This window comes from Tinamus guttatus, unplaced genomic scaffold, assembly GCF_059628265.1.
Source record: "Tinamus guttatus ecotype Peru unplaced genomic scaffold, ASM5962826v1 Tinamus_guttatus_pri_ptg000079l, whole genome shotgun sequence".
Lineage (NCBI taxonomy): Eukaryota > Metazoa > Chordata > Aves > Tinamiformes > Tinamidae > Tinamus > Tinamus guttatus.
The window spans coordinates 2,414,456-2,428,588 of NW_028288613.1; the positions used below are offsets into that span (position 1 = coordinate 2,414,456).

Below are 14,133 nucleotides of genomic sequence, written 5' to 3' on the forward strand. Positions count from 1 at the left end.
TTTTTTTTTTTTTTTTTTTCCCCTCCATGACTTCAACTCCATGTCAGAATTCACCTTAAATATCTGTCTAACACTTTTTACTGTGGCTCAGTGGACATATTTATTTTGACAGGTTTTATAATTATCATACAGATAGGTAAAATATATATAATGAGTATGTTGGATAGATTTCTAATATATGAATTTCGCAACTTGTCAAATGTAATCTGGGGAGTGCATTTTCACATGTCAATGTTTTCATCAGCTAAATAGACTGTCAGGAGGCATTGAGTATATAGATGACCTGCAAACATGGAAGGACAAGCCTGTCCCAAATTACAGTGGGTCACAGAAGTAAGCAGAAATCCAGGCTCAGCTCTAGTGCACTAGGAATATTTTGGGTTTCATGGAGAGTTTTGGGGGGCCTTTTCATTTTTCTCTGACTCTTTGCTCAGCTGCACCAAATGCTTATTGAGCTGAGCTAAAGCATTAGATCAGTATATCACAAAGTTAGGCTAGACTTAGGTTTAGATTTAAGGGTGGATAGACAATGGAACAACAGCAGATACTCTCTCATCTTCCCAGAGCCAAACACAAGGTATAATTGGCCAAGGCAGATGCGTGCAGGAACTTTTTGTGCTGTTAGAAGCATGTCCATAAACCCTGGATGGTTTTGTGACTTGGAGGGTTCTCAAGTTGCACATGGGCTGTCTCTTCCACTGTGTCATTCTGGAGTCACATAAAATAGCCATTTTGGTGGTGGTGGCATCAGCAGTGATTGGAGCCAAGTGTGTTGTCTTCCATTCTGGCTTGTGTCTGTTATCTTAACTCTCCGTTTTAATTCTGAGTGATTAATCGAGGAAATGGATTGTGCAGTGATGCAACTGTCTGCAGAAAGCAATCTGAAAGAAGTGATAATTAGGTACATTTTATAAATAAAAAACTGTATTCAAGGAGCACACGTGGCTTTGGGCCAGTGGCAGGAAGGGATTTGTTAGGCTGATCAGCCACCAGAGGTATCACCATATCAGATGATTTTACCACACCAGCCAGTTTCTCTCGGGCTAAATCTCTGCAGCCTGGACAGATTTGCTTTGGCTGGGAAGTGGAGGGTGTAAACGGAGTGCTGCAGTGGAGCTCTTCTCACATCTGCACAGCTGGGTTGCTATGCCTGATTTTCTACTCTTCAGCTGGAAGAAGACTCTGAGGTGCTTCCCCGATCTGGACCACACACGAAAATTCCAGTATATTTTAGAGCTGCGGTGCCTGAAAAACCAGTTCTGCCACAAGCAAAATCCACATACTGGAAGAACAGTATCCTAATGCTGGAAGAAACTGTGAGACTCTCCACCCCAGCTCCTTTGCCAGGCCTCAGAATGAGTGTAATCCAACAACAGGTTATGCCATCAATGTTTAGTTTCCTGATGATATCCTCTATTGCTTTCTCAGCACAGAAATACTGTCCAAACCGAGTTTATTTTTCAGTTTCAAAGCAGATTAGCACTCCTAAATGGGAGATTTGTAGTGTTTGGACGTTTAAGGTGCAGAAAGTGGGTTTGTCACTCCCCTCTATGCGAAATGCTCTGAGCCGCGAATCGCGGTGACGGAGGAAGGCAGCGATGATGGGAGCGAAACCTGCTGCAGTCTGTCTGGAAGGTCTGGCCGTGGTGTCCTGGACTGACTTAGGTCCTTAGGAAAATGCCTCGGGGATTGTGCAATTTGCCTTGGAACACAGAGTTTGCACTGGAAAGCTCTGGTCATGGTTGAGGTTATAGAGCGTTAGTTCAAGGCATCACAGATACTTTGTAAGTCACTCCCCTTAAGTCATTCTACTTAAAACCCTTAAGTTCTGGCCAGAAGGTCAGACAAGGCGCTGGGAGCTCCATCCTCCAACTGCCTCATTCCAGGAACCGGGGAGAAGCGATGGCAGAGATGCTCAGCTGGCATCAATCAGAGAAACTTTGCAAACAGCAATAGATCACTGCAATTCAGAACAGCACAGGAGCAGCCGTGTTGTTAGTACCGTGACAAAATCATTTAATTATCTTTAGTGATCTTTTTGCAGATAAGCATTAGGATTATATCTGCATTTAGGAGTGAAAATATCATGATGTGCTACTGTATATGAAGATGCAGTTGCAGGATTAAATATGTACCTTTTGTTTTGAAAGTTTTGTGGTTTCCTTCCCCAGACACTCACAGTTCTTTGGGTGTTTTTTTGTTGTTGTTGGGGTTTTTTCTTCCTTGCAGTTGTTCTTTTTTTTTTTCCCCTCCGCTTTTTAATTGTGTATAATTTATCCGATGCCCAATTGCTCTCCTCCTACTTCCCTCAGTATACCTTTATCCTTCATTTTTCTGGGCAGCCACTTGGTCTATTTTGCGGGAAGTTTCCTAAAAGTGGCATTGTTGTTTGTCTAAATGTAGCCAGAGAAGAGCAAGGGCCCTTCTACCACAGACGATCTCCTCCTACAAGGAAAAGACTTCAACTGCAGGGAGCGGGTTGTGGGGGACTCTGCATCACTTCCCTGCTCTGATCAAACCCATGTTGTTGTGCGAGCAGCGCGTTCTCTATTTATCTTCTGGAAGATAAAAGAATGACTTCCATGAGGAAAAGGAAAACAATAAAATGTATGTATGTAGTGAAACCTTTGGAAATCTGAAATGATGTGTATCTCCTTTTGAAAACACTGTCTTGGAGTGAGACCAAGCTGATCCTAAAGAGGACTTACTGCAGAAACAAAATACTGTTTTCATCTTTTTTTTTTTTTTTTTTTTTTTTTTGGTCAGTACAAGAGGGAGACTCTGAAGACGACAAAGTATGTGGAGCTTGTTATTGTGGCAGATAATCGGGAGGTAAGAAACTTAAAAGGTATGGGAAGTACAGGTGGGAAATGAGTAGCTCCGTTTAGGTTTTGTGGTGTTGCAAATAATGTATTTCATATATAACATCCTAGTAGTGATGCTTCTTGCCTGATGAGGGTCAAGCAGTGGGGAGCACTAATTAGACAAGCATAAAGCCGTGAATAGTCCCATGATAGGCAACAGGAGTTTGCTGTTGGCCTTTGGTTGCCCATTGTGGTCCTCAAACAGCAGTGACTGCTGGCAAAGTAGGTGCTGGGGAGAAATATTGCTGCCTCGGTGCTGCTAGCATATTGATCTTTTACGTTCTAAGTTTCAGAGACAAGGCAAGGATGTAGAAAAAATCAAGCAGAGGCTGATAGAAATTGCAAACTATGTTGATAAGGTAAGAAAGAACATTAAAATTATTTCACTTTTTCAAGCCTTACTGTACTTCCCAGTGGATATTCCTCTGTCATCTGAGTCACTATCACTAGTAACTCAAAACAGATTCTAAAATGTAAAAATTACGTTTTCATGGAGAGAAAAAGAGCTCATCACTGAGATTTGCTGGTAAAAATAAGTCCTACATTTCCAGTAATTTTTTTGTTTACCAGATCAGCTATGAATCAGCTCAGATGCTCTGTGGCAGAGCCCAACCTAAAGAGAGCAATACCAAGGAGAAGCAATAGTTCTATAGCTGAAAACATACTTTAGCTTAGTCCTGAAAAAAAATCCTGAAAAAAAGACAAAAGAACTGCCAAAGAATTAATTTAGGCAAAGGAACTTACTGAAGATTGAGCCAAGCATCCTGTTATTGTGCCTGCTAAGACAGTTTGCTTTCTTAGGCAGCTTTGACTTTACGACAGTATTTTTAGGCTACCCAGCACCACTGCAGGCCCATCATTTTTGTAGCACCCCATGGACACAAAGCTGCTTGCAAAAAAATTGAGATATATGTGGTTTCCTGCGATTACTTGCTCAGTGCCTCATCGTATGGGGTTGAAGGCAGCACAGGTGATGTGGGAAATAAAGCCTCTTGCAGTATCCATTAAGCCAGCAAAGGAGAAGGGTATAAAGACATGGTCAATAAGCTATATAGTACAAGGAACACGGCAGAATGAAAACCATGCTGTACTTAGGAAGCAAGGGTTTATGGCTAGGTAAGAGCAGCAGTGTTTTGCCTGTGGAGACAAGAAGAGACATGCCCTGGATTTTTGTATGTGAAGTAATTTCTTGGTAATATACAGTAAACTCTTGAGTCCTCTGGGTAAAAGGCACTGCAGTGTTTTTTGAACAGATTTACTTTTGTCGTGCTATATGGCCAGGAAAACGAGGACTCCAGTAATGAAATTATAACTGAGAGAGTCTAATTTAATGGGGAACTTACCCATTGATGCTTCAAGGACAGTAGCTCAAGGAGAAGCATTCTTGATTAAAAACAGGATGCTGAATAGACCTCCACTTCTTCTGTAATTGTCTTGCTGACTTATTACTGCAGGAAGGGTGTTTATATGTTACCTATTCAAAATTAATTTTGCATGTTATAATATATTTATGTTTTACGCTCAATTTATGCTCAGTAAATGGCAGTACTATCCAAATGACTGTGATGTGTATAGGCAAGACAAAGATCTAATATATACTTTTCTCGGACTATCAACCAAATTGGTACTTGATTGAGTACTTGAGTCCTTCTTCACATTAGTCTTAGCTTAAAATTGTTAACACTGCCCCAGGTCCCATCTTGTAGCAGCTATGGCATTTACTGAGGTGATGATGGAGTGGTGTGGACAACAGTCCTATGATTACTTGTTTTAAATCTGCTTTGAGCAAATCCTAGTGACTCTGATTCAATTTTCATAAAGTATTCGGAACCACAACTGTAGCACACCCCAGTAATACTGTTGTTTCTCCCTTTTGACTTACATTGGTGGTGGTAATAGAGGGAAATTGTGGAGTGAGTCATCTGAGGTAGAAAAAAGCTTATTCAGAAAGCAGGGGGTGTGCTAAGGTAGTTGCAACACTTCGTCTTGAAGAAAGATATCAAACCTAAAATAGACATAGATATCCACACGTCTATGGATATCTTTGAGTGCCTTATAATATTTAGTTAGGTCAGAACTGGACCAATGTTTTCTCCACATCATAGATTATCTGAGTCCAGTCCTATAAGGTGCTCATTTTTGCCCTAGAAGACCCTTGAAAGGGATTGTTAAATCTCTGCAAAAGGGGCTTATATGCACGTTAGGCCCCGTTGACATTTTCTTATCTAATCAGTTCTAAAACAGGTCTTAGCATGTGGGTTTTTTTGGTTTGTTTGTTTGTTTCCCCTCCCTAGTTCTACAGGCCACTAAATATTCGAGTAGCCTTGGTTGGCGTGGAAGTGTGGAACGACATGGATAAGTGCTCTATCTCTCAAGACCCTTTCACCAGTCTCCATGAGTTTCTGGACTGGAGAAAGCTAAAACTACTACCTCGTAAACCCCACGACAATGCACAGCTAATAAGGTAGAGTTGACCGTATATTTAATATTGGCACGGATTTCGGTGATTCAGTAGTTGTACTGAATTCTTGGTCAGTTGTTCAGCTGTTGTGAACATCTGTGTCATGAGGGTTGAGGGCCTTAAGGATACTTGGTAGGGCCCTTCGGCAGTGTGGGTGGATGGTAGAGATGAATAGCAATAGCTCTGCAATAGCTCTGTTACTTGCAGGTCTTTCCTGTATACAAGTCACACAGAATTGTGGATGGGTTATAACGTGATAAATACTTTGGGTAGGAATTTTCAACCAGTTTAAGCTAGTCTAAATTTAAACTTTTACTGAAAGAGGAAATGGGGTCTAAATTGGACAATTCATTTGTATTTGTAATTTCAGGTTTAAGCTTTACATGTCTTTCATCCTTTTGCCTTTTTTGGATTAAAATGGTTGAGTAAATGTGCTCAAGAGTTTAAAAAAAAAAAAACCCGAATAAGAGAACTTCTTTCTTGAACCAACTATCATTATGTCAGTGAACCAATCTTTATACCATACCAATAAGCATACTTTGTGTATCAGTAAGTGAAAGGTGCTGTCTTTCCTACTGCGCAGATACTACATTATCTGTGTGAAACTAGTGAGTCCTTTCACATCATCTATCATAAGATATTTGATTATTATGTATGTCTAATAATGTTTTGTTTAGAGTAATTTTATTGCCACCAAGTATTATTATAAATAACGTATAGACTTGCCCCTGCATAAAAATAACTCTTCCTCGAGCTAGAGACATTTTTTATGTTTATATTTGTATTCCCAACTTCAGTCAAGGAAAAAAGAAAGAGGGGAAAAAAAAGAACCCTATTGCTGCAGTAAATCTCAAAGATGATGATCAAATGCATCTTTCAAGTAGCAGGGGTGTTGTCATTGTCACTTTGGCAAGTCTGCATGACTAATCCATGCTTTTCATTGTTTTCAACCTGCAAATGTCCAAAGCTGACACATTTGAAATGGGATCTTTCTTCGAGATTGGCAGAAGTACAAGACTGAAAATCGCAGGGCTCTTTCTTGACATTAAATGGTGATTCTGTGGTTCTTTTCCTTTCCTGCCCTCCTGCAGCGGGGTCTACTTCCAAGGGACAACCATTGGCATGGCGCCCATCATGAGCATGTGCACTGCAGAGCAGTCCGGCGGGGTGGTCATGGTAAGTGACAGGAGCACAACAGCAGAACCTGCCCAACGGATGCACCGTGTTCTCAAGGGCTGTGATACTGAATTCCATACCAGAACATCCACTTCTTCCATCCCGCTTCCAATCTCCGTTTTAGCTGTGTCTACATGCTTTCTTGTACATGTTTTAAATCATAGTTTCCATAGTGAAGAAAGCAAAGTCTTGTATTAAAATATACGACCCGTTTGCAAGAATCCTGAAAGTGAATAGGCACTACTCCTGGTTATCAATAAATCAGGTGCAGATGTACTGTGAAAGGTGAGAACCGTGTATTTGTTATGCACCTGAGTATCCTAGTGTAACAAGCAACATCAGTCTGTTCTGAATCTCTTATTCCATGCATTTCGTTCTGCATATATGGTTTCCTGCATAAGGCCTTATTTGCTGTCTTTGCAGCAGAGTTGTTTCATTCTGTTTCCAAAAAGCAAGCACAAACAGGGGAAGCATTTGTTCTAACTACATCTCTCTCTTGGAGAGTATTACCGTTAGATTCTAGACACAATGAACATACAAGTAAACATCTCAGCCAGTGTTTTTTAGTAGTTCTGAAATACCTTATTTCTGCAAAAATGTATAGAATTTCTGAATTTTGAGCAGTGTTTTGGGCAGTAAAGGGTGGAGGAGAAGGTTTGAATTAGCTAGGCTTTTCAGTTCAGATATTTTACATGAAATTAAGTGTGGACTCTCAGAGCTGTTAGGCTGCTAAGCTGCTGACCTCAGGGCTTGCTAGCCATGGCTCAGCTTCAGAGCTCAAAGCTAGGAAGCCCTCAGAACCCCTCAGATTTTCTCTCTCTGAATTCATGGGATGGCATCTGGCTTCCAGCACTTCTGTGTTTCCCACAGTTCTGTCTAGACTTTCTCCAGCTCTGCAGGACACTTCTGCAGCAGATCCCGTGACAGGCAAGGTTCAGTGTCAGGAATGCACAATGCTCTTGGAGGTCGCACGCTCTCTGGTTTCAAAGCTTCATGGTGCTAACATGGAGCCCAGGTCAATAAGAGTTTTGCCCCAAGACAACCCTCGTAACAGGCTCATTCCAGAGCTGCAGCCGCTTGCGGCCCTGCTGTTCCTTCCCTTCCCAGCTCGCAGTGCTGAGGTTGTTCCACAGGACCGGGCTGCCCCAGGGGCTCTCAGTGAAGGTGGCAAGAAGCCAAGCTGGGATCGGGGGGTACATGTGTGGAAAGTAGTCCAGACTAGCAGAGCGTACCAGGTGAGCTGGGGAAATGTGGGAAAGAGTTAGAACAAACAACCAAAGTGCGTACGATGGAGAAAATCACACCAAAATGGAAAAGACAGGAGCTCACCTCTTAGTAGCTTTAGGCAAGCTGAATTTCTTACCCTTAGGTTTTTTTTCTTTTTTTGTTGCTAGGTTCCTGGGGGATAGGTGTGAAAAGAAAGGAAGGAAGGAAACAGTTTTGGGAGTCTCCTGCAGCAGTTCTGAAAGTTGACCAAGGCGTGTATCAGGCAGACAGCCCCTATTTTATTCATTTCTCCATCAGATCATCAGTCTCTGCTTTGGCAGTCAGGGATGCTCTTAATTATGATTTTTTTTGTCCTTTTAATTTAGACTATAACCTTTAAAATGTGTCACACTATTTTACGGCAAAGTTAGTCCTCTTCACTCTGGAAGCTGTTGCTTTGAATAAACAAGAGCTATTTCATCTCAATAACAAGAAAACAAGGATCAGCATTTCTTTAACTTGTTTTCAGGGCTCTGATGGAGGAGAAATTGATTTATATGTCCATGAGAAATCCAGTGAGTGTGTAAGATATGTGGGCCAGACTGCAGCCTTGCAGGGAAGCGTGTTGTTTCTCACACTGCCGCCTCAGTGCACTGAAACTTTAGAGGTGCAATTTAACTTCAACCTTTTAACTCAAGGCTAATTGATGTGTATGGAAAAGAGTCTTGGTCCACATCTGTACGTGCAGAAGGATAAAGCTCTAAAGCTGGAATATATGTGAATGAAATAGTGAATGTGTTTTAATCTGGGAGGTTGTGGTGCTCAGACATCTCAGCAATGGGCAATCTAACATTTAGCCTTTGTTATAATTTGGCCTACATTTTACCTGTCCCATGCTGAGCACTCATTCCACAAGAACTCCCTCACTTCCAGGGATAGTTCTGTTGTTGTAGGGACGCAACCAAATGACAGTGTTGAAACAAGCCTTTGAAATAGGCTTCAGCCTTCAATCTCCTCTTTCTAAAGATTCACAGATTTAGATGTAAAATGTTGCTGATTTGCTGCGAGGTAGCGCAGTGTTCTCAGCCATGCAAATCTCCATTGAGGTTAGTGAGATGCTGGGTTAAATGACAAGGACTGGGACTGATGAACGTTGCAGGGAATTGTTTAAGTTGCATAGAGGTGGCTTTGAGAAACATTGGGTCTCTACAACTGAGTGAACCTGCTTGGGAATTGCAGCATGGGACATGAGACCCTTCTAGCTGCACGTGATAGTATTTTATTTCTAAGGTAGGAGCTGAATCAAGGCATCTGCATGTTATGTGCAAGAGTTTAGGATGTCCTAATAGTCGCTGGCTGCCTGTTCAACTGTTGAAACTGTTGTGAAACTGTTTGTTAATGACTTTTACTACTCAAGTTAACTTTGAGAGACCTTGGTGAAATCAAAGTCGCATTGCTATTCATTTCTTTAGTACTTGCCGTACTTAAGTGGTTTCAATATCAAATGGGACATGTTACTGTTTGTTTTGATAGTCTTCATTTATACTGCCTTCAAATAACCCCTTTTGCTGAGACATCACATTCCTTGTTTTAAGAACCCACTCTGGAAACTGATAAAATAGCATTCCAAGCAGATCTGAGCAAGTAATGAGACCGTGTGTGTTGTATCTTGAATAGGCAAACAATTATTACAAATTACATTTCAGAGCATTTACTGCTCTAATTCTAGAGTGGACTGGGTGAAGTCTCTTTCCCATTTTTAAATGCCAGCTTTGGAGATGTTCAAGTCGAATTGCTATGCAGTAAGGAAGGAAGTGACTGGCTAGATCAAGAAAAACAGAAATCTATTGTCTGTTTAGATGGTTCAAGTTGTAGAGGAATTTCTTTACCACAGAGCCATAATTTAAAGGCATCGCTGTGATTCTCAGATAAATTAGATGGACATTATATCATTGTTTTCCTAGTACTCATTCCTGGTTTGTTTTCCAGTTTAACACGAGGTTATATGGTCTGTTCAACAAGAGGTCGTCTTTTGATGATATCGGGTTCAATCGCACTGAATTCTCTAAGTATTTAGTAAATTACCATAAGCAGAAGGATAAATCAACCTGTACTAGTCTAATATCTAGATGAGACATCTCAATATGTAGGTGTCATGCAGGAATATATATTTTCTTGATTATTACAGATTATTTTGCTGCATGTGTTTCTCTGTTAGGCTTTTTTACAAAAAAACTTACAAGTTGTACTGCTCCTTTTATCAAACAAGCATCTTAAGATATAACTGCACAGAAACAAAATAGCTGTTGTATTAGTCACACCTTTTTTAAATTCATGTAAATGCAAAACCCTTTGTTAAAAGATAAAATTCTTTTGGGTTCATTCCAGATACAGAAAGAATAGTTTCTTGTTTTAAGAATTTGACTGTTTCCTTTCTGATTTTTGTTTTCTACCTGGGAATTGATTTACTAAAAAATTTAGCACCTCTGGCTGAGAGAAAAAACTCTTAAATCTAAGCCAAAGCATGTATGAAGGGTTTAATTTATATGTGGCTAATGCTTTAGACATTTTTACCTTTCTCGTATATTCACTGTGAAGATTGGTGTAGATGATACTAGAGGAGTTATTGAAGCTGAATATATTCATATATGCTTTTAGAGTAGGCAGCTGTACACAGTAATTCCATCTACTGACTGATAAATAGAGGATCATGCATTTATATTTCATGATGCTGCCTTATGGGGAAGCTCTTATATGAATGCAGTGGGTTTTTTTTCCCTTAAGGAAAGTGAGTGATGTGGAAAGGCCTCTTATTTGTGGTCAGTCCAAACTATTGGTCCCATCAGTAGTCAGTAATCAGACCGTGCAGTGAGTTTCTCAGAAATATTTGTCCAAAACCCAGCATTTCAAGAAGGATTAATGTAAACACAGGAGTTAATGAGAGACCATCTAGGATTTCGTCTTGCTTTGGTTACTCTTCTCAAGAGAAGTTTTATGCTTCATTTTCTGCTCCTACCACGAAGGGTCTCCTCACACATTTATTCTGCATCTCCCTCGTGCCCTTCCACAGAGTATCCCCCTCCCAGCACTCCACACTTGGGGTACCATTTTCTGCCCCTGAATTTTGGGGTGTCCCTGGGCAGGGGAAAAGTAGTAGCTGGAACAGATTCAGGCTCTAAATAGAGATGACCAGGATAGGCCATCTCTAAATAGGATGACCACGTCACAGGTGCCCAATGGTGTCAAATGTCACAGGGAATAAGGCAGCAAGGAGCTATAGGCTGCTTTAAAATTCCCAGTCTGTACTTGGTATACATGAATTTTAAAATAATATAACTTAACGAGTTTTAAACTTTCTTCATTTAACAACAATTAAAGCACAGCTGGTCAGTTTATAAAGCACTTTGAAGGATAGGCAGTGGCACCTCAGGGGAGCAGTGTATATATTTGACTGATTTCTTTTGTTTTTGTTTTTTTAAGGATCATTCAGAAAACCCTCTAGGTGCAGCAGTTACCCTGGCTCACGAACTGGGTCACAATTTTGGAATGAATCACGATACGTTGGAGAGGGGCTGTAACTGCAAAGCGTCTACGGAGAAAGGGGGCTGCATCATGAACCCCTCTACTGGGTAAGTGCAAGGTAAAGGCTGGCAGGTTGTAGATGGTGGAGAATTCTTTGATTTTGCATTGCATCTCAGGAAGATTTAAAGGAGAAAAACCTTTCCAAGACCTGCCAGAGCAAAACATGTACCACTGCACTTTTTTATGTTATTAGTGAGAGAGACAAAAATGCTGCAAGCAACTGGTTGTTAATTTTTTTTAATCCGGTGTTGAATGAGAATTTCATCTTTTCTCATCTTGCCAACTGAATATCATAGGCATAATACGAATGAGTGAGGTCCTAAGGCCAAGTCTAAAATGAATATGTAGGAAATAAAGTGATGGAGGAAATCCATTATTAGATTCTCTGTAAAGCCCTTGTCTTGTGCGGGGAGTGTTTTCAGGTTTGCACCAATTTCTGCATTGCACTGCTCATTACAAGGGTGATACTGGCATGTGATCAAATCAAGTCTGCAAACCACCAGGCCTGAGGACTGTTCATTGACTGTGTGTCAATGGTGAGTGGTTAGTTTTTTGAAAATAAAGGCCCTATGTCAATGGAGAGGCTTGGTGTTCGTAGACATGAAAAGCACAGTCACTTTTTTAGCATGTGTCATGCCCAGGATAACTAGTTACGGGCAGGATTCAGACAAGGAGCAATGGGTTAAATTAGAGGAGGAGAAATTAGGTTTAGCAAAGCTTTCTGATGGTAAGTGGTGTTTTGGAATGGATTGACAAATATCTGTCAGCAGAACAAATATCTTGTAGGTACAGCTGGTTCTCCTTGGAGAAAACAGATGGGCTTAGATGATCTTCTGATATCCCTTCCAGGTCTAGCATTCTCTGTGTGTGCTTCAACTTTATCCATTGCTTAGGAATCTCTTCTTCGGGGATTCGTGCTCAGCTCTGTCTCTGCTAGCTCCAGGACTGCACGTTCCTGGGAAAGGAGAGCAGACTGGGAAAGGCCACGGAGCGTTGTGCTGGAGAGCTCCCTGCTGGTCACCCAACAGCAGCCCTGGCTGCTCTTCAAAGGCCTCCTGTCACCCTCCTTCCAGGCAGAAAAAAGGGATGCTGGCCAAAGGCCAAGCACAGCAAGGGAAGGGACAAACGGTGAAAAGAGGAGAGAGAGAGAGAGAGTGATTTCTATACTTTGGAGAAGAAAAATAGCTTAGCTTTTCTAAAACAATAGGTAATAAATATCCCTATGGAACTGCGTGCTGCAGCACATCGGGGTTATTATGTACCCTGTGAAAACAAACTGAAATTGGAAACAGCTCTGAGAGGCGATGTGGTGTCTTCAGTGCAGTGGTCAGATCTGAGCTCCTGAAGGATGCAGGCAGCCCTCGGGCACCTCAGCTGAATTACTGTTGGGCTGTTCAGGTACTCCCCTTTTGGAGACGCTTTATGAGTTCATCCTGTGAGGATATCTCTAGTGTGGGGGTAGGTGGCTCTTCCGTGGTTCTACCTTCTGCACCGTAGTCCTTTGGGTTTATCTTGAGCCATCATCTTGCCTGTTGTTTGGCTCTGAGCATGGGCTGGGAACGGCTACACCTGCCTCATGTATTCCTCAGCTCACTGGATTCCAGGGTTTCTGCAGCATGTTATGGATTCAAGGGTGGCTTTCTTAGCAATGCTGTGCCCAGCACCAGCACTCCATGGGGGTGATGGTTTGAGAAGTGCCTATCAGGTGTACTTGAGCTTCATAATGCTCTTCAGACCTCAGCAAAGTTCATATGCGACTTATGCCCGAGGAAGTGTTGTGGCATTCACGGAACAGAGGAGTCTGGTTTGCAGTGACTATTGATTTGTAGATGGAAATCTTAACATCAGGCTTGTAGCCTTAGGCTTTACCTTCATACTGTGTTGTCAATCTGTAATAAGTATTCCAGGAGAATACTTTATGCCTTAAGCCAGACTGCATTTTACCAATTGAAAATTAATGGTTTGAGTATTTACTCAGCATCTGACAAATGCACATTTCTTTAAGTAACAATTCAAAGAACACCAAAATGATTTCAGCTCTGGAAGTGTCTGGATAAAGGAATATTCTATACCTGGGAAACATTCTTAAAATCAGAAAAAAACAATATCTTGGGGAAGTTAAGTGCAGTTGGTGTGGAGAGGCAGCCTCTTCTCTCAGTGTGCTCATTGGCATCCACACTGTGCCCTTCAAATTTCTGTTGGTTTAAGCAATATTTAACAAGTGCAAGAATCAGAAAAAACATTTTTATGTTGAAGCTGGTGTAAAATGTATGAGTTTGAGAAGACTGAGAAATGCCTAAATTATAACAGAAAGGCCTTTGCCTTTAACTTTGGAGTCGCTTGTGTGATTCTGCAGCAAAGGAGAATGTTTGAACGGGTTTGTTTTTTTTTTTTTTTTTTTTTTTTTTTTTTGCTTAGAAGTGATTTCATTAATTATTGCCATCTTTCCTCCTTCTTACGTTTCATCTTTGAAGGGGTTAGCATTAAAAACTTGTCTTGGAAATTACTTCTCGGTGGAAACAATCTCCTGGGATCAGTGGGATTTAAACTCTCTTGGATCTCTCCTTTAATGAGCTTCCTATAGCTTTTTCTCTAAAAAGATACCAGCAAGATGTGTACCACTTTTATTTGAGCAATGAGGGCTTAAAAGATCCAATGCTTTAGCAAAATATATTCTGTTTAACACAGAGTTATCCATATGAAACCCAAAAGAGAATTGGTGGCACTTCACTTTTGTGAGATTCAAATATCTGCTAGGGAAATCACACAAAAACCGCTGTAGAAGTTTAGGTTTTTGTTATAAAAATATCATCAACAAGGAAGTATTTGCTACTAAAGCATCAT

General features: G+C 41.0%; 1 protein-coding gene across 1 annotated transcript in view; it reads left to right on the top strand.

Annotated features, from left to right (window-relative positions):
• ADAM12 (ADAM metallopeptidase domain 12) overlaps positions 1–14,133 on the top strand; it is a 164,039-nt gene that overhangs the window by 106,894 nt on the left and 43,012 nt on the right. Inside the window, exons 8-12 of the mRNA XM_088520011.1 lie at positions 2,767–2,832; positions 3,152–3,223; positions 5,159–5,328; positions 6,417–6,501; positions 11,188–11,336. Coding sequence (XP_088376137.1) covers positions 2,767–2,832; positions 3,152–3,223; positions 5,159–5,328; positions 6,417–6,501; positions 11,188–11,336 — 542 coding nt within the window. The remainder of the gene's footprint in view (positions 1–2,766; positions 2,833–3,151; positions 3,224–5,158; positions 5,329–6,416; positions 6,502–11,187; positions 11,337–14,133) is intronic.